Source organism: Anser brachyrhynchus (assembly GCF_964034855.1).
Source record: "Anser brachyrhynchus genome assembly, chromosome: 2".
NCBI lineage: Eukaryota > Metazoa > Chordata > Aves > Anseriformes > Anatidae > Anser > Anser brachyrhynchus.
In genome coordinates this window covers 107,656,561-107,684,092 of record NC_137695.1, presented here as the reverse complement: position 1 = coordinate 107,684,092, position 27,532 = coordinate 107,656,561, and the positions used below count along the sequence as shown (strand labels likewise).

The 27,532-nt window shown below is 43.1% G+C and overlaps 1 protein-coding gene across 5 annotated transcripts in view; it reads left to right on the top strand.

Moving 5' to 3' along the window:
• MTCL1 (microtubule crosslinking factor 1) overlaps positions 1–27,532 on the top strand; it is a 103,571-nt gene that overhangs the window by 73,519 nt on the left and 2,520 nt on the right. For all 5 annotated transcript variants that reach the window (XM_080579912.1, XM_080579911.1, XM_080579908.1 and 2 more), the window contains 5 exons: positions 5,161–5,328; positions 12,149–12,403; positions 16,293–16,598; positions 19,270–19,301; positions 20,617–22,177. In XM_080579912.1, coding sequence (XP_080436038.1) covers positions 5,161–5,328; positions 12,149–12,403; positions 16,293–16,598; positions 19,270–19,301; positions 20,617–22,177 — 2,322 coding nt within the window. The remainder of the gene's footprint in view (positions 1–5,160; positions 5,329–12,148; positions 12,404–16,292; positions 16,599–19,269; positions 19,302–20,616; positions 22,178–27,532) is intronic.

Sequence of the window (27,532 nt, the reverse complement as noted above, 5' to 3'; positions counted from 1 at the left end):
AGCATTAAGGCTTCTATGAGTTCTTCTGGTGCATCTTGTATTTTTTAAATGGAAAATGTGCAGATGACAACATCCTGTTACATGGAATCATTTGCAATTAGAAAGAGAATGGAGTGAGAATTATGTGTAAAACACAAATTCAGTGAAAAAGGTCTTGAAGGTTTCTGTGTTACGCTCAGTACCTGTCCAGGCCCCTGACTTGGGAGCCCAATCCACAGCGAGAGCTCTCAGACAAATACATCCCAATGATCGCATTACATTGCTGGACCCACTGCAGGCTCTTGGGCTGGTGTGTGTCTTTGCATTTCAGCTCTTCGCCTTGCATTCTCCAAACTCTTGGGACTAAGTAAAATCTGTTTACTTATTATCTATATGGTCTAATAGATACACAGCAGACAACAGTAAATCTCTGTCCTATAATAAGGCTAAATTTGTAGGTGCTGGGAGATGCACAGGCTGCCTTGCAACCAGCCTCACTAATTCAAGGTGTAACTTCATACACAATTTCCATTTGAATAAAAAATACTAGAGAACAAAAACCTGTGGTCTTTTACCACTTCATATTCCATTTTACATTTATATACTCTTTTGCTTTCCCTTTTAATTGTACTAGCTGACAACTCTACTCTCTAGCTGATTTTCTGTCACATGTGCTACCAAGGTAACAAAAAGTTGACCAGTTTGGCATTTGGAAAGGACCTAACATTGCTAATACTGTGGGAGGTCAGACAATGCTTTTTTCGAGGACATACCTTACCAGCCACCCAGACCCATCACAATCATCCTCTTGGCAAACTCTCCTCTTGTAGAGGCTGAAGAAGGCCATGGAAGAGATGCTCTTGACTACATCACTTAACTGTATTGCATTTGTAAATTGATGTAAACTGAGTAAAATAAATGTAAATCGACATAATAACTCAGTACAACCTCTGTCCTATACTAACTGTCCATATATATCTCTTAAAATGACCAAGAACATTCAAATAAATTATGTCCTCCTTGAAGTAATTATTGCTTCAACATTAATCGCAACTAAAGCAGCAGAAATGGGAAGCAGAATTGCTTATAATTCATTTCTATAAACTTTGCTAGATGGTTTAATGCAGCAGCTCCAGCTAATATTGCTTAAAGAAATGAGCCATAGGAACAGACCATGTCTCACCCGTCTTGATATTCAATAGTGCATGATATCCAAATGACCTGCGAAGGTGGAATAGGTTTCTTGCCTTCCCACAAAGAAAAAAGTGGTACTTCAACACTGCAAGAGTGAGTGTGTTTGCTAAGACGTTTCTCATTTCAAGTACTATTATGTGTTTTGCCTGCTCACTCTTTGTTATAACGTGCTGAATCTTCAAACAAGCACTGTATGTACTGACCAGCAGGTAAAGAGGGGTTTCAGTGCTGCAGTTCTGGTACTCTGAGAGTATCACAGACCCAGAGCACATCCTTCCTGAAGGGGTGGATGGTCAGCAGCACTCAACTCCCAGTACACCACTGCCTAGTCAAACTACACTAAAAAAGCTCCCAGGGTTTTGGAGGAGGTCTTCTGGAGCTCCCTTAAGCTCCCAGCTGGAAATAAGCACTGTTTATACATTGAAATTGGGGTGAGTGGTGAAGCTAGGAGTCTACAAGTTTTGCAGCTGCCCAGGAGAGTGCTAAGTTGTTGGTTCTGCTTGGTGAGCTCCAGGATGATATGCATCAGCATTTGTTTCACATTAGGAAGGAAAATTTTCAATAGACTATGAGTGGCTGAGACAACTAGGTCAGAAAAAAAGAAAAGGCTTCCTGTAACTTGAAGTAACCCATGCTTATTTTTAACACTTAACGTTAATATTTAATGACTTGTATTTTCAGCCTGCATTCTTACTGCTGACTTTCTTACCTTGCCTGAAAAGTGAAATAGCTTTGAGAAAAATTATAACCCCCGAGGCCTTAATTTCAAAAAGCAACCTTTAATGTTATATTATTATGATTTGAGTTACTCAACTTGATGGAAAGTACATGCCTCACTTGCCTAGGATTTTTACGTGTCTGGTATGTGAAGGGATGAAGGTACAGCAGAGGGGAAAGGGGAAATAAAAGGTTAGTTGATGAGAGGCAAAGTATGTGCAGACTCTGAGAGCAGCCAGTTCATCTTTCTCTTCATGCTGCTCTTGCTTGGGTGCCTCCTGTCCCAGCCAGACCTTTCTGACATAACCCAGATCCCTGGAGCTGGCATTGTCCCATGGCTGATAGCTGGGGCACATTGCCAATGGGTTGGGCAAGGAACTGGCAAGGTTCAAGAGCCATGAAGGAAGTCTGGTGAAGATAAGCTGCCAAGTCAGGCTGGTGGCCCTGCAGAGGAGGTCTTGCTGTAAATGAGCATTTCAATGTGTGTAGTGAGAAATGAGGGAGAAATACCTGCAGAAAAAAGAAATTACTTTGGTTCAGTTGAACAGAAAGAGTGGAGTGTCTGTTGGGTGGTATAAGTACAGGGAAGAAGAAAAGTTTAAACATGTGTGGTCCAAAGGAAAAAGCATTGATAAGCAATACACTCATGTATTGCTGCTAGTTGGGGGGAGGTCAAGAAAATCCCCAGTTAGATCTTTTTTTGCTCATACATGATTTGTTTTCAACACATAGGTAAGGAAAAAGCCCAAAGGAATAGTAATTAAAATTTAAATGTACTAAAATCATTTGCACTGAGACCTAGCTTCACTTTCGCCTAGACCTCTGACTGCACTGAGAAAATGCATGGTTCTTGTTTTCTGTTTGGGCTCCTGGCCTCGTGGTTTTGATTGACTACTCCACTAAGCTGCTGGTAATACCAGACTGTGGCAGAATTCTGAAGTAAAATTCTCAAAGAAAAGAGAATTGTGATTAAAAGCAGAGCCAAGCTTCAAACAACAGCTCTGGTCCCAAACTTTTCTACTGCTAGAGGCTCCCATCTCTAGGGGTGACTACTTATCAAAGAGTCCAAAGACCTGGAATCTACCAGAGGTTTACTACATTAAGTTTTCATTTGCTGCCAACTGTTGTTTCCTTCACCTATAAATCCTGAGTGGTGGATGCAGTAAGACTTCAAAGCACTTTTATAATTCTCTTGTCCTAGACCAGTTGTGAGTCAGTCGGGTTCCTCTATGCTCAGAAGTATGGTAAGGTACTAAAGAGACAGCTCCTTGCATGGGAGGCTGCCCAGGAAGTCACAACCATGCTCCATTTATTCTGCCTGCACAACATCCCTGGGAGGAACAGAAAGACCATAATAATCTTTATTTTGTATCTGTGGGACTTATTCTCATGCAGAAGCTGTTTGGCAGTTTTAGCAGCAGAAATCTCAGACATGTCTAGATGTAAATGTTGTATTTCAGAACACATTGTCTCAGAAGTACTTCATCTGTTCCCTAAAAACACTCTAGTTTGGCAAACTGGAGAAATAATCTCACAGACCTCTCCAACTTCAGACTGTAAATACAAAGTCATGCAAAAGAGAATTCTCTACAGGAATTAGAAGTATGTAACCAAAACTGGATTTATATTGGCAAGGTAATTAAAATCCCAGCAAGCCCAAGGGGCGCCTGGGGTACTTGTCTCATAACAACGACATTGATGTAATGCCTCTTGAAATGAGATGTGTCCTCATCCCAGTAGGCTACAAACCTGTAATGAGGCTCTTTTGGCTCCTCTCTGTACTAGTCCATCACTTCTTTCTTCACAAAACCTTATTTTACAGGTCTCTAAAGCTAAAAAAAATATATATATATATATATATGTACAGGAATGAGGGATGTAGCTTGCTTTATTCTTATTTGGTTTTATTTTTCTTCTCCCTCATTTCCCTTGTGGAGCCTTTTGATTACTTTGCCAAGTAAAGCATACCAGCAAGCACAGAATGGGGCTCCTGAATAAAAGCACTTAATAAGCTTGTGGGGTCAGGGTTTTCAAAAGAGGGTGAGGCCAGATTTTGAAGCACTCAGTACCCAGCAGCTCCCATTGTAACAGACACTAAGGGCAAATCTTCAGAAGAGCTCTAATTCTTATTATTACACAAGGATCTTGAGATGTTTGGAGAGTCTAGCCTTAATTTGCTATCAGAATGAAAATTCATGGGGAAAACATAAAATCTCATTGCATATTGAAAAGTAAGAGACTTTATATGTATGTTGAAGACTGCTGCTGTGTAGTAGGAAGCTGCTAATTGGCATAAAATGTTAATGGAATTAATTCTGCTTCTGTGAGTGTGTTTCTTATAAAACCCCACATTGTACACCATCACATTTCATTAGCCCAAACAGATTATAGGTCAGTCAATAAGCACCTGCAGTCATCCTGCACTCATTTCCACATGTCTGTTTTTGTTTTTGTTTTTTTTCTTTCCTAATGAACCAAATGTCTTGGAAAAAGTAGAGCATGCTTGTTTGTTTTTTAAAGAAAAAAGGTGCCCTGGCATGTCTGCCTGGTGATTACAAAAATGGGTGAGGTGGGTTCAATGATGCCAAAAATCTGATGAGGACATGAAATCAGATTAGTTGTACATCTGTTTACTTGACTTGTCTAAAAGAAGTGCCTATGTAGGTACTTCATGAAACACCAGATAAGAGAAATTACAGGAAGCCTCCACTTGAAAAAAATAAATAAAAATTAAAATGAATTAGATTATCATGCAAGAATCAAGACAGCTAATTTGAGTTAGGCCTTTCCAAGGAGACTAACACACTCATGAGAACCAAGTGATTAAATACTGAGAAGTGCAAAATGCATTCTAGTGAAACAGCTTAGCAAAGATACTCAGATCAAAACCTCACTTTTTTCCTGATTAATTTTGTCTGATAATAAAAAGCTTTGAAAATTAATCACTTTCCTTTACGTGTAGTTAAAAAACATCTGAGGTTTGATGCTGAGCAATGACTATATGTATGAGATGCACAGCTACCCAAAGAATTTAAGCAATGGTACCCTATTTTTGCATTCCAGTATTTAAGGAGACATTATTACAGATGGCTTCAATCCTGAAGGATGTTTAGTGCCTTTTTCAGTGTGACTTAAATATCTTCTATCGAAAAAAAAAGTAGACACGGAAGACATTGCCATTGCAATGGACATGCAGGCATTTTTTCCTCTTACAGATGAAACTGGAGCCTAAAGTCACCCAATGACATTTGTTTTGCTTTGTTCTGGCAGGCAAGTGAAAATCGGAAACTGCTGAACGCTGTGAAGGGTTTGCTGGATGACTTCCGCTTGGAGCTGCGGGACGACAAGCGTGAGCGCCATGGGCTCCAGCAGCAGTATGCCCTGGAAAAGGCAGCCTGGGAGGTGGAAATGACTGAGCTGAAGTGCCACCTAGAACAGGTAGCGTCCCTCCTGCATCCAACACCCGTAAAGGATGGCACATTCACTTAATGAAACAGGAAATCTTTGAGAGTCAGGAGAGATGCCACTTTCACTCATTTTAGCCCCGTGCCTGAAAGCCCCCCAAAGTCATGACTTGCCTTTTGGGTTCTAGGTGTCCCTGTAAGAGTACTTGTGTAGTAGGTGCTGTGTAATGTGAGAATGAAGGAATTAAACCTCTTCTAGTTGTATTTTCTCAGAAGAGCTGGCTGATAATGCATCAGCTGTGCTAATGAGACATGCGGGTTTCTGTATTTATTGGCATTTATAGGAGAGAAAATGTCTTGATGTTGGCATGCTGACAACTAGCTCATCACTGTGCCTTGGCACATAGGAACTGCAGCGTTTGATGCATAGGCAAGAAAAGAGTGATTTAATAATACTGAAGCATTAGATCTGTTTGTTAGTATTAAACCGGCCAGTAAAAGCTGCTGGTTAGTGATGGATGGTACCCCACTGACAAGAGAGCTCTAGCATCCACCATAACTTACTATTAGAAGTATGTGCATAAAATCTGGGGCCAGGTGCTACAGTGCCATGTACTGCTGTTCACTGAAGATGTACAATTTCTGAAGCAATAAGAAGACGAGTAAGGAAGAAAGAAAAAAAGAAAAAAAAGAAAAAAGGAAAAAAGAAAAAAAGAAAAAAAGAAAAAAAACAAGGATTCATTTCCAAAGCTGATGGCGTAAAAGCTCTGATGTACCACATTGAAGAGAGGAGGAGTGGAAGAATGAGCATGTTCAGATTCCAAGAAAAGGATTTGCAATTGTAGAGCTTCTCTGCAGAAGACAGATATAATAAAAATATTCACTGTTGGGAGGGTGGTATATTTAGGAAGATTCATGAACATCTCAGCACTGTCTGGAGACTCACAGTGATGCACAGCACTGAGTTGTGAGCACTTATTTTTCTGCCCAGGTACTGTAGGCTTGTTTCCCAGAATGAATGAAGAAGCTTTCATTTTAGCAGAGTTTTCTCTCAGCGGATTCGAATTCTCAGTTCAGATCAGCTGCTTCTTAGTGCACACAAATTTCCAGACAGTAGATCATTTGAAAAGAGAAACAAAATCAATCCCCATTTTCGGTCGTCCCGAAATAAAACCGTGATGACAGTTTTACCTTAAGCTAGAGATGGCAACAAAGAACAAAACCTAAAGAAAGCTATTTTGAGAACTAACTACCAGTTTCAAGCTTGCCTACTTTGCGTTTGCATGGGTGATTTACTCCTGGACTGCCACTTTGGCTGGTGCTTGGCAAGCAGGACAGTGCTGCTCTTCCTGCCCAGGGACAAGATAGATTTGCACCCTTCCTTCTGGTGACTTTGTCAGGCTTCTTGCCATCACAACAGCTCTACTGGTAATAATCTGTAACGTGGTAATTTCTGAGCCGTGGGTGTTACTTTTTGCATTTTTTCAAGCAAATGAGAAGAATAAAACTGATCAATATTTAAGACATAAAGCTGACTTCCTCAGCAGATTCCCCAAGCCACATTTATATTTCACAGTAAAAAGGGGTTCCTAATGAAGTAGCAAGAAGAGAGTACATAAATCATGAGAGTGTCAATTAGGATAGTGCAAAAAAGGTGAGTGTCCCACTGAGGTCTGTTGTATGTGCTCACAGTTATAAGGAAGCAATTATAAAATGAAATAGAAAAATAATAATATGATAAACATTAAATAGAAATGTAAATATGAAATTGACTCAAACTATTGTTAATGATTCCAAATATGGAATTTATTTTTATAAACATTTATTTTTATAACCTATGTTATAGGTCAAGTTTCAGGATCAAGATGTGAGGAGCTAGTAAATAACACCTAAATTGTCAGCATTACATAATGTCATGTTAACATTCGCTAGTCTGTGGCAATATGTGGAATAACAACATCCTTAGCTAGATAGCCAAGCCTGTGTGGGTAGGAGGGCCTCTCAGGATGTCATTTTGTTGTTTTCATTGGTAGGGATGAAGCAGCGGGCTGTGCAGCACTCCCACCGTAGGGGGGTATAAAACTGCCCGAGCCCTGACAAGCCCATAGAGAATCAAGGCCTTTCTTGTCTCCACTGTTGTCTGTACTGTCACTGCTTTCCACTTTTTTTTTCTTTTTTTTTTTTGTGAAGCAGTAGGTCAATTAAGAAGAGCGTTTTCCTCAAAAGAGTCACCTCCTAATTAATAGTTACTGACAATGGTTTCGCATTTTGATGCTTGAACTCTCTGTATAGGAACGAAAGAGCAAAAGGAAGGAAGAAAACTCCTTTGTTGCAAAAACACTGCATATCAGAAATGATAATGTACTGTTCCCTGCTGCTTTTTGAGCTTTAGCAATGTGTATGTCATTAAAATAAAAGTCTTGGCTGTCAGAAATGCATGTACATCTTATTTGGCAGAAGGATCCTTCAGCATTGTTTTTAAGATAAGAAATAATGAGATTGCTCCTAAATATGGGATCTTGATAACTGTGACCAATGGACTCCCAGTAATTCTCAGCCTCCAGCTGGAGAAGTGAAAAATCCCAGTATTCTGGGAACAAATCCTGCATAAAACACAGGGGTGGCCAGCAGGTGGAAGGAGGTGACTGTCCCCCTCTGCTCTGCTCTTGTGAGGCCTCACTTGGAGTGTTGCATCCAGGTCTGGGGCCCCCAGCACAAGAAGGACGTGGGGCTGTTAGAGCGGGTCCAGAGGAGGGCCGCGAAGATGATCAGAGGGCTGGAGCACCTCTCCTATGAAGAAAGGCTGAGAGAGCTGGGGGTGTTCAGCCTGGAGAAGAGAAGGCTCTGGGGAGACCTCACTGTGGCCTTTTAATACTTAAAGGGGGCTTATAAAAAGAGATAGAGAGTAGTATTAGATAGTGATAAGACAAGGGGGAAGGGTTTTAAACTAAAAGAGGGGAGATTTAGATTAGATGTTAGGAGGAAACTCCTCACTGAGAGGGCGGTGAGGCCCTGGCACAGGCTGCCCAGAGAAGCTGTGGATGCCCCATCCCTGGAGGTGCTCAAGGCCAGGCTGGATGGGGCTTTGGGCAGCCTGGTCTGGTGGGAGGTGTCCCTGCCCATGGCAGGGGGGTTGGAACTGGATGATTTTTAATGTCCCTTCCCACCCAAACTATTCTGTGATATGCATTGAGAATTGGCACATAAGGACATGAACCCTTGCTATGACTCCAACCAGCAGTCCAGCTTTGGGATTCTTGGGGGAAATGCAAGCCATGGTGCAAATGGAGAGACATCTAGCCACCTTAGCAGTTAGCAGGTTTGGAAAAGTCACATCTAGACTTTAATGCTAAAGAGCCACCACTGGACCCTTCCTCCATGATTTGAGCCATTTCATAAACACAGAGGCAGACGGTCTCTTTGCCAGCAACACTCTTCTGCCTTTCACAGGCACTGAGAACTGTCTTCCAAGTGTAAAGGCACGACCTCTGACTGAAGAATGTTGTAGGTCCTAAATCACAGATCACACGGAAATTATTCTGAAGGTGTATCACTGCATATTTGCCTTGGTTTTGAACGCACCTTTGTACTTCCTATATTCTTCTCCAATGGAGCAAGAGACAGGCTCTGGTCTAGGTGAGTGATCTGGCACAGGATGACTTACACTGTTTGGGCAGCTTGGGCAAGGCACTCTAATGGCAGCCATGCATTCTTGGGATATTGCTCTTCTGAAGCATGTTCTTTTGTCTCATTACCTCTTCTGGTTTTCCTGCTCAATGCATGGTCTAGGGACCACGGCCTTTCTTGTTTGCAAACTGAAATGCTGAGAACTTGCCACATGGTGGTTACGAATTCAGTGATGTAAGGCGAGAGAGAGTCTTGAGTTCAATGTTTTGCTAACTTTTTTAGATTAAAAAAAAATGGAAGAAGAAATTTGCTTTATAGGATAATCATACAAACTGCATATTGCAACAAAGCATTTGTTTGCCTCATAGGTTGCTTTTTGCATTTTTTTACCTCATGCCAGCTAAAGAATTTGTTGCAGACATTGGCATGTCTGTCAACTTAGCATGTTAGCCATAGCTACTACTCAATGTGGCATTATTCCCCGGGAGACAGCACAGTTGGAAGGTTGAGTTTGCACTCCAACCTGGCTGGATTTACTCCAGACACTCCAGCAACTTCTGATAGGAGCTCCTATTGCAGGATGAAAAATGAGAAGTCTGCAAGGGCATTAAAGGTACTTGGAAGATCACTTAGATATATTGCAAAGGACAAATTCTACATAACCCTCTGTCAGGCTTAGATGTAAGGAAACCAGACAGAGTTTATATCATTTTAAAGGCTCTTACTATTTTGGCTGATCTCAGCTGTGCAGCGACACTCCCAAAATACATGATTATTCCGTGTCACAGCCACTTAGTAAACCCTGCAGGAACTTGCAAGGGCAACCCAGAGGGGCCAAAGCAAAACAAACCTAAAAGAATGGATGTCAACCTGACCAGACCCTGGCTGGAGCAGCACCTTGGAGCTGGTGACCTCTGGATGCACAGAGAGCAGATGCAGCAAGGGGCTAGAGTCCGTCACCTTAAGTTAGTGCTGAGTTTGGAAACCAGCAGCAGTATTTTTACATATCGATGAATTAACCTGCGGACAGTCAATGTGCTGGGGTAGTGGGTAGGAAGGTAGCAAAGCTCTCCGGCTTCTTGAGCAGCCGTGCTGCCCAGGATCATGTCTCCCATAGTGGATCTGCAGCAGAGATGGCCAGAGGCCTGTCCTGGGATGCTCTGCATTTCTGCCCCACAACACCTCCAGTCCACGACTGAGCTGTGCTGTTGTGCGTGGGACAACCCAGGGACAGGTCGCAGAAGCAAGGGAGGAGATGCCTGCCTCAGGACAGCCGCAGGGGAAGAAAAAGCCAGCTGAGGGATGTTAAACACACAGGCACCACATCTGGCCAAGAAAGCCCAAGCCAGTCCAGACTTATCTTGTTTTACTGTTTGTCATACGCAAATTGATTTTATCCCATAATACACGGTAGGTAATTGTTACATTTGCTTTAGAAACAAGGAACGTAGAAGTATAGTATGTAACACCGCTTCCAAAGGCCAGGAGGGAAGTGTGGTAGTTGGCAGCAAGGTTATTTTGGGACTGCTCAGTGCAGCCCCCATGCCCCCATCGGTTTGTCTATGCTTCCACACCTACCTGCACCCAGGTGCCACTGACATCAATGGGATTTTTACCACTAACCAGGTGGGACTTCAGTAAAATAATGAACTCAAGCAAATAAAACATGTTTGAGTAATCTGTAATTAATTAGCCCATTAATCCTTCATGCCGAATCCCACCTTTATAATACTCTTAATATCTATTGCTTTTTAATAAGTTTTTTCATACAGTTGATGTTGTTTCTTCTCTAAGTCTGGTATCTGCCTTATAGTTTGTTTACTGATAACGTGAGTTCTTGAGTTAATACTGAAGGAACTACCCCACTGCTGTCAAATCTGACTTCTGGAAGGTTTTACAGGTATGACTAGTTTCAGACAGATGTCCATCAGTATCTAACATCTGTGCCAGTACAAAATAGCACACTTCTGAGTCTCATCAAATGTTGTCAGCACCATCCTGGCCTCACAAATTTACATTGCATAAATAGGTTAAGGGAGAGAAGATAGCATCATGTCAACTTTCATAGAATCATAGAATGTTTTGGGTTGGGAGGGAACTTTTAAAGATCATCTAATTCCAACCTCTTGGCCATGGGCAGGGACATCTCCCACTAGATTAGGCTGCCCAAAGCCCCACCCAACCCAACCATTGGCTGCTGCTTTTTTATAAATGATTTTTCTGGTTGGTTGGTTTGATAAAAAAAAAAAAAAAAAACTTTGGAAATTAGTGGTAGAAGATGCAAGTGTTTAAGATCTCCCTGTCATGCAAGTGGCTGTTACAGGCTGTTCTCCACAGCTCAGTAAATGACCTCTCTGCCCTTTACCTGGGGAGGCTGTTCCAAAGACTAATTAGCTTCACTCCCTAATCCAGTCTGAACTTCCCTTTTCTCAGAGAGTTTGGGATTATTTTCCACATTGGATAATTTGAAGGTACCGCCTTTCTCTCTTGCTAAAGGAGCAAATCTGATGCTTCTGCTTTTTGAAGAAAACTGACTTCAGAGGCAGAAACAAGTTTTCACTACTTTTCGTTCTTGGTTGCTTGTGACCCATTCTGACTCATTCACACACCTACTGAGCTGTAAAAAAAAGGTGAAGCTTTTATCAAGGGATGTTTATCAAGGGATAAATTCTTCCCTCTCCTGAACTTACACAAAGCCATCAAGTACCATTTTCACTCTGACAACAGTCAAGTAGTGGTCCACACTGGCCAGAGAGGCTATGCAATTTCTGCCCTTGGTGGTTTGTCAGGATCCAACTCATCATGAGCTACCCTGTTCGAAGTCAGAGCTGACCCTGCTGGAAGCATGGGGCTGGGCTAGAGACCTCCTTTCAGCCCACCAAGTCTGCATTTTCCTATGATCCCGTTACCTTGAGCCAGCTCTTCTGATCTGATTGAGCATCCTGCAGCATGATGTGAAGGAGAAGGGATAGAAGGTACCATCAGCTAACTGCCATAGACATCAGTTCAGCCACCAGAATCTGCAGAGATGGGGGACGTGATCTCGGTACGTCTCTTTGTGCTGGAAGCACCCTCTTTTTGGAAGGTGTGAGGAGCTGTACAGTAACAAACACCATTGCTGGGGGTTGTTGTGGGCAAAAAGTCTCTCCAACTAAAATTCCTTGCCTAACACATGGGTTTTACCTGAGAAAGTTTGGTGTCCTAATTACGTTTTATTTTAATGGCAGCTGGAAGGGAAGAGTGAGACCACCTCAGGAGACGTAGGCCTCACTTCTGATGCAAAAGGAGCTTTTAAACGGGAAAGAGAGGAGCACAAGAAGCTTCTGGCTGAGACTCACAGTGTGGTGATGGACCTCCGCTGGCAAATCCAGCACAGTGAGAAGAACTGGAACCGGGAAAAGGTGGAGCTCCTGGACAGGCTTGATAGGGACCGACGAGAATGGGAGCGTCAAAAGAAGGAGCTGCTCAGGCGGATAGAGCAGGTAAGGAGTCGTCCTTGGGTGGGCAATGGCTGGCTGCAAAGCGTGAGGTGTTGCACCATTACTACACTCAGACCAAGGTCAAGAAACTGTAGTAAGAAACAGCACAGGAACAATTTTGTTTCCTTGGCTACATCGGTGTTTCCCATGGTACAAAACAATTTACATACTCAAGGGAGTAAAAGGAAGATACTCATAATCCCTATAAAGGACCGCTTATGAGAAATCGGGTCCAGGTTAAAGGCCATTTCCTGCCCCATTTCAATTATCCTGTACAGGCATGGTCCCACTGATTCTTTCTGTTTGAAAGCTTATGTGCATCTCTTCATGCTGAAACACTCAGTCCCACTCGCAGGGTTATTCAAGGTTGGATATACAGCTTCCTGCCAAAAAAAGTCTGTTCATCTGTGAATTTGCCACCAAAGATGCAGCTGCTATGACTATTCAGTCTCAACTGAATTCTTTTTCTCTAGCAAAGGAAACCGGGAGATAACAATGAAGAGCCCTGATTGGTAACAAATAAGCAGCTTGCAATGCTAAATATTCAGAAGACACTTTTGACCTTGGTCACATGAATTTTGTGCACACCTCTGCTATCATTTGCAAATCTGATAATTGTGTATTTATCCCCTTGTTTTTCATGCCCATTGTCTACACCACCGTGCACTTCCATCTGCTTAATATTAGAGACTGATTTGAGAATGTTGTTCCAAATTTCACCTAATGGGTTTCTGTCTGGCTGGAAACCACACAAGACATTAAAATCAAGTTTAATGATGGAGAATTAATACACCATTTTTGATTGAACATTGCTCAGCTCTGAGTCATGCATTCCAGGAAGAGTAAGAAAAACAACTGAAATTGTGGGTCCTCAATTAACTGAATACTTCCTGTCCTTAGGACATCAAAAATGGAACTGCACCAGATTTGTGCATGCTCTCTAGGGAGCACTTCGCTTGAATGAAGTACAAAGTAGCTTCACATGTTTAGCTTGATGAAAGCGTGGGGTGACTTCATGACTGATTTTTGAAAAGGGTTCTTTGTCTGTGTCTCATGTTCCCATGCTTGGGCTGCAACAAGAAGCTAGAGAAAAGACACCAGGCTGTAAATATTATCAGTGCAAGACTAAACCTCAGTTTTAGCTATGGCTGTTAAACCCACTGGGAAGTACTTAAGAAAATGCTGTACTTTACAGATATTTCTAAAATTACCACTAAAAGTGTAGGTACAAGTGGGTGATGACCAATATGAAAGTTTTACGGACCAAGGAAGGTGATTTGAGCTTCTTACTTCAAAATATCAGTGAAGAATATTCTGGCTTTTTTAACCTCCTGTTTATCTGAGGGTTTCTGAGAATACTTCATGCAGCTTCTTGAACTAGCCCTTACAAGGCCTTATAATGCAGAACTGTAGTAGGTCTCTTAAGATAAAATAGCCAATGCACGTGAGCTAAGAAGGGTTGTAGCAGAGCAATTCATCAAACTTATCTGGTTCCGAGGTTTCCACTGGCACAAGATGCTGATTTCTCCCTGTTTGGACTGGGCTGGTTTCTAATTCTTGAATTTCACTGACCAAAATGCCTCCGGTGGATTCTTCGTGCAAAATGAGAATTAAATAATCATCAGAAAAATTCCCATTATACTAAGGACATGGGCATAAAGTTTTGTTTGAAAAGTCACTGGTACCTCTTTGGATGTTTATTCTGCTGACTCTATGAACTGTATTTTTTGACATTATCTTTTCAATGTATCCTCAGTAGCCTGAGGGATTTAAGCTGGTTCAGGACTGCTTATTCTATTCACTGGGAACAAGGCACATTGAAGGGAGGAGGAGAAAAATCACTGTTAATGTTACCTAGCCTTTAATTCCCTTCAAACCTGACATAACCTCTCAGAGTCATCTTGGGAAAGTCTGCAGAATAGCTCTTAACTAACCCTGGAACTGATTTCTTTTGTTACTATTCTGAAGCTTCTAGGGTCCAACTATATATTTGTAGTACAAGAGTTTTACACAATGTTAGCCATAGATAGGGAAAATTAAAAAATACTATGTCAAACTAATTCCAGAGGACTAGATGATCAGAAATAGCATTGGAGAGCTTGGCTATCTGCCTGCAAAACTTCATAATCCCATCTTTACTTATAATCAAACATTTCCGTGTGTGACAGGAAGCTTCCAAATATTTGCAGGCTTTTAGTTGAATATCTTCTCAGATTGCAGTCATGTCCAGCTTTATATGGAAGCAATTAGTATTTCTCTGAAGTCCTTCTCCCCAGTGTTTTTCTGTGTGTATTCCATGTATGGCGATACGTAGAGGATGAGGAGACTACACCAGTGTGTGTGTTTGAAAAACAGTCCAAGAACGAACTGAAGCATGTGTGCCAAATTTCTTACTAATGCTTTATGCCTGTCTGCTTTCAGAGAGCTAATGAATAATACATGTATGATAAGAGGGAAGCTCACACCAATGTATAAAATATATAAAATACTTTACTTCGGTTAGTTATGGGAATACCACTTGCATATAAAAAACATGACGACCTACTTTTTTTCAGAGCTCAAAGTTGGTTTTTTTTATCTTTCTTTTCAAGTACGCTGTCATTTTGTTTTCCCTTAGAGAATACACACACATCATGTTCTTAAAGCTAATTCTGCAACAATCACACCAACAAATATTTAAAACCCCAAGATCACCTACATGGAGAGTTGTGTTTTTATAGGTATAAGCAGATAGGGGCAAAACACTAAAGATGCTTTCACATTCTTTTAGGCCTGAATCAAGCAAAAGTCTAACTGACTTCAGCCCAAGTGAAAATTTACTCATTTAGGATCTGGCCTAAAACCTGCATTTGATCTACATAAAGCAATGTGATGCCAGTTGATTTTTTCCATACACATACAGCAACACTAAAAGCATGTTTTGTAGGAGGTCCTCAGTCTCCAGGATCCCAGGGAGTGACTAGCATTTGCAGGGTATTGTCAGTAACCTTAGCAGGCTGCTCTTGCAAAGCATCAGAATTATGTATCAGATTCCTGCTGTCACTCACTGTGTTTGAAAATGTCACTCACTTCACCTAACCTGTTGTATTTATAATTAAAGGGAAAGTTGATCACATAACCTAATTTTAAGACTGACAGAAGTTCAATTTCAGTAGTGGTTTACTGTCTCTCCATCCAGTTTTTGTAAAGTGTAGAGTTAATAGCTTTGGTGGTCCTTCTATTAAATATGTATTTTCTTCAAACGTGCTTTGCATGCCTAATTCATCCCTTTGACAATTCTGTTATTCTTACAGTCAACTTTGTAGCTCTGTATTAGGGCTAGACCACCTTTAAAACAAAGCTTTTGTATTTTGTTAAGAGGGATTTTCCACCTCTGGAAACAAGACGAGTGATGTACATGAAAGTGCGATCCCTCCATTGCTGACCAGAAGAAAGTTTGTGTATGTTTTGATGAGACTCAAAATCACTCACCCTTATTTAAGCTCCTACTTGTTTTGCTTTAGGATCTTATGTCAAGATTGCTTTTAAACAACAGCGTTGATTTGTTTCTTTAAAAATCAGATTGCAAGCAGATACATGATTTTGTGTGTATATATACAGAGTGTATATATGTATACATATAGACATAAACAAGCAAAATTGAATATGTATTTAGCCACTTGAAATCCTCTGAGTAATAGCATCAAAGTCCTTGATACATCTCCTGTTGTGAAAGGGCCAAGAGAGCAAACCGGCCGTGCCTGGAGCCAGGCGGTGACCTCAGGCAGCCCAGCGGCACGCAGCGTTGCCTCCCCAGGCCACGCGTGCCTTGCCCCTGGAGAAGGGTGAGCAACGCAGGGTGCCATAGGCTACATGAATAATTGCTGATCCTTCCAACTCGCCTTGTTTGCAGCTTCAGAAAGAAGTGAGCCCACGAAGAGGAGGGGGCTTTCTGTGTGACCAGAAGGAGAGCAACCTGCGCCCATTTACGACCCAGGGGAACCTTCACGTGCCTCGCCCGATGGGATCAAGATCCTACTCTGACTCAGATGCCATCCAGTTTGATGACCGGTCACTGTCCAAGCTGAAGGAGAGCGATCGGTGCAGCGCCACAGAAAACCTCTTCCTGGAGTCGCTGTCCCTCGATTCTCCCGATGAGTCGGAGGAACACCGCTCCCGGCAGCTGGAGCAGGAGAAATTCTTTACCGGATTAACAGAAGTATGCATTCTTCTAACTTTTATCAAGCCTGCATGTTGTCTCTTGTGTCACAATTTGTACAGCAGCCGTGCTCTAGAAGTGAGATACTGTGTCACAGTCACTGCTTTGTAGTCATCCAGCAGTGAATTTGGTATAGATGTGGTTTGTTCCTTGTGATGAGCTGATTAGACTCCTGTCAGTCACATGAGAAACTGGGAGCCAGTCTAAAGGTCCCAAAGATTACCTCATCTGCTGGCCATTCATATTAGGTACTATAACTATATTAGATATACATATTGGCTCAGGTCTCATCCATCTGTAAATACCCACATATATATGGAAAAGCATGGGCTATATATTGCTAGTAAGGAATTAAGTGCTGTAGAGAGGTACTTCACATTGTTCTATTGTGGTTGCTCCTAAACAGATTAGGATGAGGATGTGAGATGAGGTGTTGAAAAAATAAAATTATTCTTCATCAGCAAAGCATCTGCCCTCAGACTACACCATAAAGATACAAAGATCCAAAACACAGTGCTAAAAGATGCAGTTGACCATAGTGAATGTTGTCTGTGTCCTGCTAAAATCTGTACAACACACTTACTTTACCTGGACCTGGGTCTTCACAGTTTTTTTTTGTGGTTGTTACGGAACAAGATGCATTGTGAGAGCTCTGGAAATTAAAATTACCAAGCGGGCAGCATGTTGTATGCTGTTTACCAAATGCAAGTTTGGCGTACTTTCTTCTGGACTGAAAATTCAGATCTGTTCACATGGGTTAGACATTTGGCCTGTGCTCTGAGCATGACAGTCCTGCTTGGGTGGACACATTATAGCTAATAGAGAAGCAGAGACTTTCCAATCCAAGATGTATCTATGTACTCAGGCTTGAAAATTTGGCCGCTTTGGAAAAAAGTCTGTCAGCAAGTCAGATCTCAAAATCCCTGCAGGTCTGACAAAATTTCACTAGTGTGCCTTGGCTTGAACATGTAAGCCTGTGAAAACTTGACCCAAGCATTTCTTTGAGAGATAACATTGTTCATTAGCTACAGGACTGGGAAATCAGAGTCTTTGGGAGGAAAAGGAGAAAAATAAAATAAGAAAGGCAAGAAATGTGGCTGCAGTTCTTACATTTTAGGTAGCTGGAGGTACATGTGTGCTCCAATTAGATTTTCTTCCTTCCAGTGTCATAAATGTATAGGGAGCAATGTGGGATTCTGTATTTATTATTTCTCAGCTGTTTATTTCATACAAATTCAAGTGCTCGGTGAAATATGTTGATGCTATTAGATAGCATTGTCAGGGATCTATGTTTTATGTCTAATTCTGATTGCTATTTTCTGTACTTAAAATTCAGTCTTGTAGTTAAGAATGGAGATCTCTCTAGATGCTTTCCGTTTTCAGACATTACCACCATTGACAAAAGTGTCGTCAGCAAAATTAGGTCCTTGGTTATATTTGCACAGCTTCTTCCCTTCAAAGCATGCTTTGGTGAAACATGTACAAAGTCATTTTGCCTCACTAGGTTTAGTCAAGCAAAACTGATTAGAGTTTAATGAATAGATTTACTGAGGATGCACAGAGGCAATGGCAGCCTGCTGGCTATTCCTCGCCACTGTATTTTCTTTGTGGTACTAAGTGTAGTAAAGTCAATCCAGCCTTCAGCCTGATTCTCCATTCAGTTAGATCAAATGTATTCTATAATCTCTCCACTGAAGCCAACAGCTTTGTTCCAGACTTACACCAGAGTAAAACTCCTATTTTTTCCCTACGTCTTGATAAACACCAGAAAGGCATTTGCCAAGTGAAACAGTGCTCTTTTTGAATAATCATAATGTGAAATACACTTCAGTGTTGCAAATGTGCATGATTTCATGAGCTTGAATAAGACTAATAGGTACTGATGCTATTTTGGTTCCTGATCATATTTTGTATTTCCTTTTTTATTAGAAATACAAACAGTAAAAACAATGACTGCGGAGCAGTTGCTTCAGAAGTATCTGTTAAAAAAACACACACAACAACAATTATGGGATTGTCACAGGGAAGCAATTGCCATAAAAACATCTTAATGCCATTAGCAAACCATAGGTATTCCCCCTATGAAACAAGTAATAGTTTTCCCACACATTTAATATAGCTAGCTTAATGAGTTTCAACTGGTGCAATTTGTTAGTTCCTAGAGAACATACAATGAAATCTTATGTCAAAGGACCAACTTTTATCTCCTATTTCAGCACAGCTAGGCCTCTGACATAAAGCAGATTCACTCCGTGGAATAAATTCACTCAGAATATATAGTCCAAAACAATACATTGTACATGTGGAAAAAATCCAGTTGCAGCTTACTTCCATTTGTGATTGCAGGGGTGTGCTGGTTTTGGCAATCACAAATGGAAGTGAGCTGTGAATGTTTTTTTTTCCACATGTACAAGTTCAAGGCTATTCTAGATTTGGCATAAAGGCTTTTACCCTGTGCAGGCTGTTGTCCTAATGGGATTGACCACTTTGCTGCCTACGTGCAAAGGAAAGAGTATTCCCACAGGCAATTTAAGATTTCTTATCAAGGAGAAAGCTGCTTTTTAAAGACAGACATACCTGGTGGAACTACCTGCAAGTGAATGACAAAACACCCACAAGTTAAAGCCGCAAACAGGTTCAGAAATGACTGTTTGTTTCTGTTTTTCTTCAGGAGGAAGAAACACATAAAGGAAATCTTCAAAGGTGAATAAAACTTACAGGAAAAAAAACAGCAAATATTCAGCAACCGGAGTTCCGGCTCACTTGTGCCCAAACCACAGACCCTAGGCATAGCTGTGCCACCTCCTAATCAGCCTGCAATCCAGATTAATGGATTTACCCAGGGATTAATTTGTCTCAATATGCTCCTGTTCTGCTGATTAACTTGGGCCATATTCTGCTGTGGTGCACAAAGATCAAACTCTCTGAGAGTGCACGAAACTGCATCTGTGTTAGCAAGTAGTACAGGCCTGTAGGCATTGATACGTAGAGGAAAACAGTTGATGCTGAGGAGCCGTCATGCTTCTGCATGTTCACAATGTTTTACATTGCACTAGTTTGGGTCTGATCCCATGGGTTGAATGCCCACCTGACCCTAGAGTGCCTTTACTGTGCTTCTGGAAAGCGTCTTCATCCCAAAGGAATCCAGCCCGTGCTCTCTGAGATTCTCCCCAGATGCAAACCAGAGCATCTGAATAGGAGATTCTCTCGCACTCTAGTTCTGCAGCTGGTGCTCTTGATTAAAATCTCGCAGTGTGATTTTACTGTATCCTCCAGAATACTGCTGTATAAAAATCACCACTTACTGAATCCTCATCCAGCTTTAGAGACCTCATTGAGCTGTCTCTCATAACTATTCTCATTTACATGTTTAAGTAGTGCCACGCAGAAAGGTTCTTTGTTGATTTTTCTTATAGCGAAGCAGTAGGACGACTCGGCTGAATGTCTGTGATTTGTATGAACTAGTGAAGTGTGGGAAAGCCAAGAATCCAGCGTTATCGCATAGAGACTCCCTTTTGTTGAAGTATAGCATGAGCTCAACTCACCAGGCCAGTTAAATGTAACAGCCTCTAGGCTGGATGTCCCACATCGCTGCGGGACACCAGCTGTGCAGCCCGAGCAATCTCAGGAGTGGGGGTAGACTTGCTGATTTCACAGCAAGCCAGAAATACTCTGTACTTCCTTTGAAAAGTGTGCCTCATATTGTCACAAAGACTCATTTTCTGTGAATAATGTATTTCTGAAATGCATCCTACTGCTGCATATTTCAGACGTTTGCCCAGCAGTAACCCATGAAAACGCAGTAAATTAAGAGCCGTTAATAAACCATTTGGTACTTTTAATGACACATCAGGAATGCTTACATTTCCCAGCTATTTAAAAAACAAGAGGGCTAAAATGGTTTTATATATAAGCAGATAGTGAAAGTTGAGTTTTCTGAGTTAGTTTTCTGCTGAAAGCAGTAGTTCTGTGGGAGCTTCCAAGGCTATGAGTGACATTCTTGTGTTCCTCTCTGCAGGGCCATGTCCGTTTCTTCCATGTCCGAATTCCAGCGCTTGATGGACATTTCTCCATTTTTACCAGAAAAAAACTTGCCTTCCTCCAGCAGCAAAGATGACATAACCCCTCCCTTGTCTCCTGATGATCTGAAGTACATCGAGGAGTTCAACAAAACCTGGGATTACAGTAGCACTAGAAATCACGTTGGGGCCACTGAGAAGCCTGCAGAAGGGTGGGCAGAAAGGACAGAAACTGGGAAAGCCGGGAATGATCTGGCTTCAGATCCCTTCCAGGCTTCATCGTGGTACCTCACCACCAGTGTCACTATGACCACCAACACCATGACCAGCCCGGAGCACTGCCAGAAGCAGCCAACGAGGAGTCACGGTGTAACTGAAAAAATGGGAGTTCGGGTCTTTCACAGCCCACCAGTGGTCCGTAGGTTTGATAACTCAGTGATAGCTGGAAGCGAAGGGAAAAACCAGGTTGAGCCAGACTTCTTGTTTTCTATGACCAAAGCTATGGGGAACGTTGCTGAGACAAAAGGTGCTTCCTCGGATATGTTTGGAAGATGGTCTTGTGACCTGGCCAAACATCATAAGGATTTTCTGGAGAGTGGTCTTCATCCCATTGAACGTCCTATTTGCACTACCGTGGGCTTTGCCTCGCCCTTGCACAGCTTGGAGATGTCCAAAAACATGAGTGATGATATGAAGGAGGTAGCTTTCTCTGTCCGGAACGCAATACGCTCCAACTCTAATTCAGCAGAGCCTCAGTTTAAGGACACCGCGTGTCAAACCAATGGTATGAGGACGACAGGGACGCAGACCACCCAGACCATCAGTGTTGGCTTGCAGACAGAAACCCTGCGCAGTATCACCAGCAGTCCACACAAGTGTCTGACACCAAAGGGGGGGTCCACACCTGTCTCTTCACCATCCAGAAGCCTAAGAAGCAGGCAAGTGACCCCTGTCATTGAAAAAGTCCAGGCTAAGTTTGAACGCACATGCTGTTCCCCCAAATACGGCTCCCCAAAGCTGCAGAGAAAAATACTTCCCAAATCAGACCAGCCAAATAACCGGACTTTGCCTGGCACACCTCAGAAAGGATTCAGTGAGTCCGCTTGGGCTAGATCAACTACTACAAGGGAGAGTCCTGTCCATACCACTATCAACGATGGCCTCTCCAGTTTGTTCAACATTATTGACCATAGCCCCATCTTTCACGAGACCTTCCAAAAATGCCCCAGGTCTAGCAGCCGATCCAGGTCAGCAGAACCCAGACCTGAACTGGGCCCGGTGCAGGAGCCATGTACAAATGCCCGTGGCAGGTCACCCAGTCCTCTCCGTTTGGGTACAGAGACACAAAAGGAAGATGGGACTGAGGTGACGAGCATCAGGCAGGACTTATCTGCTCCTCCAGGGTATACGCTTACAGAAAATGCTGCCAGGATCTTGAATAAGAAACTTTTGGAGCATGCCTTAAAAGAAGAGAGAAGGCTACCTTCCCACAGCCCACCAAATCTTAGCAATGACAACAGCACAGGAGAAATTGTCAAAGTAGATCCAGGGTCCATAGAGGTAATGAGTTTGTTTGTTTTTCCTCCTATAGCTAAATGCACTCTTCTTTGAACAAATGCATTACGAGATGTCTTACAGTCCTACCGAGTGTTTACAATAAATATCCTAGTCTTGTTGTGGTACCACCAGCGAGTCCCAGTCATGAAACTATTGGATTAGTCACTGAAGAACTGATTAAAGAATTGAGTTTATATCCTGACAGCTTATCGGGCTTGAAAGCATCAGAAGAGCTTTGTCCTTTACAGGATAAAGATGGTTCTTCCCTGAATGACCGGGATAAGGGTTTCTGTTACAAAACGCACCACACCTAACAGATGTTCTAGGGACTCTAGGTCTGAGTAAATTTCTCTTTTATGCTGGACGGAAAGGTAGGCTCTTTCTCCTACACAGGAATGGGTGATGGCAAGTTTGTGTGAAAATTAGTCACTACAATAAATACCCTGAACTAAAACTTCAGGGCCTTCAGCATACCTTTTCTGGATGTATCTGAATAAGTTTGGCTGTGGTCTGCAAATGTGATTAAATAGCATGAAATTTGGTATTGATTGTTGGTCCCTCACAAAAAAAAAAAAAGGAAAGAAAGAAACAAAAAGATAATCAGCTAGCCTAAGCACTACCCTACTTAGTGCTTAAGAACTCTTTATTGATATTTTGCTGCACTATCAAAAGTGTAAAGGTCGTCATCTGTCCCAGCAGGTGTGCCCAAGCACTGGGGGTCGGATCCTCATGTACAGTAACGGGCTACAGCAAGTAGCTAAAACCAGGTTGTAATGGTGGACAAAAGCTCTCCTAGTTACCAATGTCTGAGCCTGTTTCTGGTGAAACTTGGTGCCTGAGAGAGCGTTGCCCTGAGAAGGCCTGGAGAAGCTGAGTTACGCCGTGCACTAGGCGGTGCCTGCTCTCCTGGCACGGCACAGAAATGGCACACAGCCTGCTGGTCAGTGGTGTTCCCCAGGTCTGGGGCAGGAGACCCCCATCCCCTCAGCCTCGTGCTGTCCCTTTAGCACCCCGGTGTTGCAGGGGGCACCAGCCACCGGGCAGCTGCTCCTCCTAGACCCCCATGTGCCCCAGACATGCTGCCTCGGTTTGCTCCTACCACTCTTGCCTCATAGCCTCAAGGGAATGTACAAAGCCCATTTCCTCCGTCAGTGCTGAAGGATTTGTGGGAACCTGAGCACTGAGGCTTTTGTTCTGCAGTTTGCCTTGCGCTCGCAGCTTGTTCTCAATGGGCATGATCTGTTCCTCTTTTGTAGGTGCTGTTGAGAGGACACAATCATTTTTGCCTAACAGAGCATCCAAAGCTGAGGATATACTCCCTATATGCTGCTTAAACAGATGTAAATAAGGAAGTTTGCACATATAAAAAAGAAACCATGTGCACATAAGTAAAAGTGAATGAAAGTGGGCTTTGTGCACAAACCTCAGAATGAATTAAAGTTGAAAGCAGCCTCACTTATTTCACTCTGTCTAGCCATCTCTGTATTTTGTCCTTAGTTTGAAATACTGGGAATGTACTACCGTTCTGTATTAGAAAGTATGCGTTGTACTCTTACGGGTTCAACTCAGCTTTGCCTTCAGGGCACCGCTGAAAATTCTTGATTCCTGCATCTTTTAAATGTCTCAGCAGATTTCAAGTATGAGTAAACGGATGTCATCCCACACCATCACAAATTGCTGCTGGCAAAATTCAGCTGGCAACAGTACCTGAGTTTGATGCATGGAGAGATCTACGTCAATGCTGTTTAGTAAATACTCATTGACCATCAGCCCAGCAGAAAATTGCCTCTCTTCGTGAATTCTCAGCATCTTTTGCCTAATTTTTTAAGTTCCAAGCCCCAGAGCTAAGACTCGCTCTTCCCTGTAGCTCTTACTGAGTTGTTATGGCTGCTGTCTAGACGCACAGGTGCATTGAAAAGGAAGTTGGTGGGCAACAATCACATGATGGGCTTCGCTTTTCTTATGTGAGTTCTATGACATGTTCTTAATGAAATGTGGGTTTGCTGTTGAAAATAAAGCCACAAATATGTCTAGACTCTGCAAATACCTTGGGTTACTTATGAATTATCCTGGCCACACAAATTACAATTTTCCAAAATTGCACTTAGCACATTTTGTACAAAGGAAGGCACAGCAGAACAACAAATGATGATCGAGCAGGAGGCAAGGCTGTGCTCGGGGTAGCGTCGATGTAAGCACTGCCCTTGCCACCCTCCTGCAGATCCCTGCTCTTGCTTCCCCATCACCTGTTTGCTTCTGGCCAAGACAAGTGACCTTCTTACCACGGAACGCCTTCTTTTTTTTTTTTTCTGCAGTCATAGCATGGTGTATTAATGACTTCTAAACTTGTGTGGAGCACCTGTTGGTGGCTTTTGCTTAATTTGAGCTTCTGGGTGCTTTAGTTACACAATTTACTTTTATGTTACTGCTGCCATATGAAGTCTAGTTCATATATATATTTATATATTCACGTACATATGTATGTGTGCGTGTGAGTGTATATGCATACATAGTAGTAATAACTGTGTATTTTCTAACTTGCCCAGAGCTGCTTACAAGTAAATTCATATCCACCCAGTGCAGCCTAGAAGTCTTTTATTCTGCTGATGCACTAAGCCACTTACTTGCATATCATGGGATTTACAAATATTACCATTGAAAAATGCAGATTAACTTTACCTAACTAGCAATGTAAAAACAGTGTGAGTGTTCTTCTCTAGCTAGCAAGGGTGTAAATCCCAGAGGTTACACAACTGTCCCGGCCGGAGGGGTTAGACCCTCTTCTGAAGACAGTGCTGCCAGAGGACCGTCCTCATGGACCCGCGCAGCTGCGGCGTCCTCTGCTCCTCGAGGCAGAGCAGTGGCCGCACACTTGCAGCTGAAACCACTCAGGGTTGGAGGGGGAATGTTGCAAAGAAGGGAAGGGGTTGCCAGGAGTAAAGGGCTTTTGCTGTAGTTTGAGTCTCCCTGCCAGAGTCACTGTTAAGTGGGAAGAAGGAAGAGGGGTGAGGCAAAGAGTTTTCGTAAAACCTTCAGGTGGGCTTCTAAGTGACATAAATATCAGCGTGGTTTGTTGTTTTTTTTAAAGCAGAAATTATCTCCTGAAGTCAAACGAAGGAAAAAAAAACATCGCTTTTTTCCTCTTTCACAGTAACGTTGTTTTTCCACAGCCTTAATCATGGTTGGCAAAGGATAACGGATGTCTTTCTCTGCTGAATAGAAATGTTTGGATTGTTTAATGCTATGTCCTTCTGAGACTGTGCTAGGATTGTAAAGGGTTGGTTTGTTTGCTTCCTTCCTTTCTGAATCTTTTGCTGCTGGTGGCTTATCTTTTATTATTAGTTTCCCTCTGATACAGCGGTAACATGATCTGAATGGGTAGTAACATCTGGAGACTTCTTCCTTGCTGGCATGAAATCTTCACTTTAAAAAAAAAAAAAAAAAGATTAAAACAGTTCTTTCCAACCTACTTGCTTTCTTTTTCTTTTCTGTCTGTTCTGTCCAGAACCAAACTGTCTTATTAACTGCCCCCTGGGGACTCTAACCCTGCCTGCCTCACTGCTGTAAGTCTTTTCTACCTTGTTTCCAGAGCTTTCCAAAAGCGGTCACTTCGAACGCGTGGGTTAATGAAGGGAAATAAATGACCACAGCTCCATACATCCCCAGGTAGTCCTTTGTATGCGATGGTCAGGAAGCGCTCAGGGTAGGAACCCGAGCTGTTCCGTCATGGGCTGTGAGCATGCGTGGTCCCTAGAGAGGTCACACAACTCAAAATGTGTGTGGTTGGGTTTTTTGTTAAACTTTAAAAGAAAAAAAAAATCAAGAACAACGTAATTATCCCAAAATGTAACAGCAGCATTATTTTTTGGATCTCTGCACACAACTGTGCAGTGCTCCTGTCTGCCCCAGGCTGTCTTCCCTCAAGCCTTGTCCGTAGCAGAGGCTGGAGAGGGCTGGGGAAGGGGCTCGAGCACCAGCCTGTGACTGATGGCCACGTTTCACCATAAAGCTTCTCCCAACCCCACTGCGGCCAGAGCTGGCTGGCTGGGGCTGCTGCAGTGGAGGAAGGGAGCTGTGACCATGCACTCAGCCTCAGAGCCAGAAAACAGCCTGGTTTAGGTATTTATTAATACAGGCATAGCCACAGCGGCTGGCAGCCTGGCCTAGGAAGCAGCTAGAGACTAAAGCTGAAACCTCCTTTCCCACATCCTGGCTAAGAAGTGCGGCCTCTCCGCCCATCCCCCAGGCAGCCATCACAGTAAATTACCCACAGGATGTCATTTTTTTCAAACATTTCTAGCTATGGCAGCCGCATGTGGTAAGGGAGGACATTTGGGATTTCAGAAACCATTCCCGACAGTTTGCTTTTAATGGCTTGTTCTCCTTAACACACTCTGAGAAAGCCGACATCCGCAGGTGGGTAACCCGCTCGGTGTCCAACACAGTGCCTACGAGGCTGGGCTGCCAGTCCCTTCTCTGCCCTGGCAAACACAGCACTGATAAGACTGGGATGAGCTTAGCCCTGCCTTTCTGGACAAGCTGGCCAACATCTGCGGGCCTGCCCCATCCCTGGAGGTGTTCAAGGCCAGGCTGGATGGGGCTTTGGGCAACCTGGGCTGGTGGGAGGTGTCCCTGCCCATGGCAGGGGGGTGGAGCAAGGCGATCCCTAAGGTCCCTTCCAACCCAAACCATTCTGTGATTCCGTGATTCGATGCTGTAGAGACTCTTTTCAACTTGGAGTTAGCAGTGCAAATGAATTTTATCACAGTGCTGACTCCCATTTACTCCTGTGAAACTTGGGTAAGGCAGGCAGAAGCAAGCAGCCCTATAAAGATACTGCTTTAAGCCGCTGCTTAGAAAGAGTCTAAGGCAAAGCCCACAAATCACATAGCCTCCACTCACCACGCTGTGCTGCCTGTAAGTATTGCTGTGCGTATGGATTTCCCTTAACAAATCTGAGTGGCAGCTTTCACAGCCCATATGTCCCCCAGGCACGGCAGGATCAGGTGAAGTGAGGACACGGAGTCGATCTGCTCGTTAGCACCGATTTGTGTTTCGGGGCGCGAGGGCTCGCAGTGTGGGGCCGGGGTGGGGGCTACGATGCACAGAGACAGCGGCACACACGTAGGCCCCAAAGCTTCCACCCAACTTCTGCGCCCACCCACGAGGGCAGATGAGCCCTGGTGGTGCTCTGTCCTGGCGTGGTGCTCTGTCCTGGCGTGGTGCTCTGTCCTGGCGTGGTGCTCTGTCCTGGCGGCATGCAGCTGCTGAGCACCGGCTGGTTGCCCACTGCCTGAAGGCTCCGGGGTCTCGCCCTTCATGGAGGCTTTCCCACCTCTGGTGCTCTCTCTCTCCAAA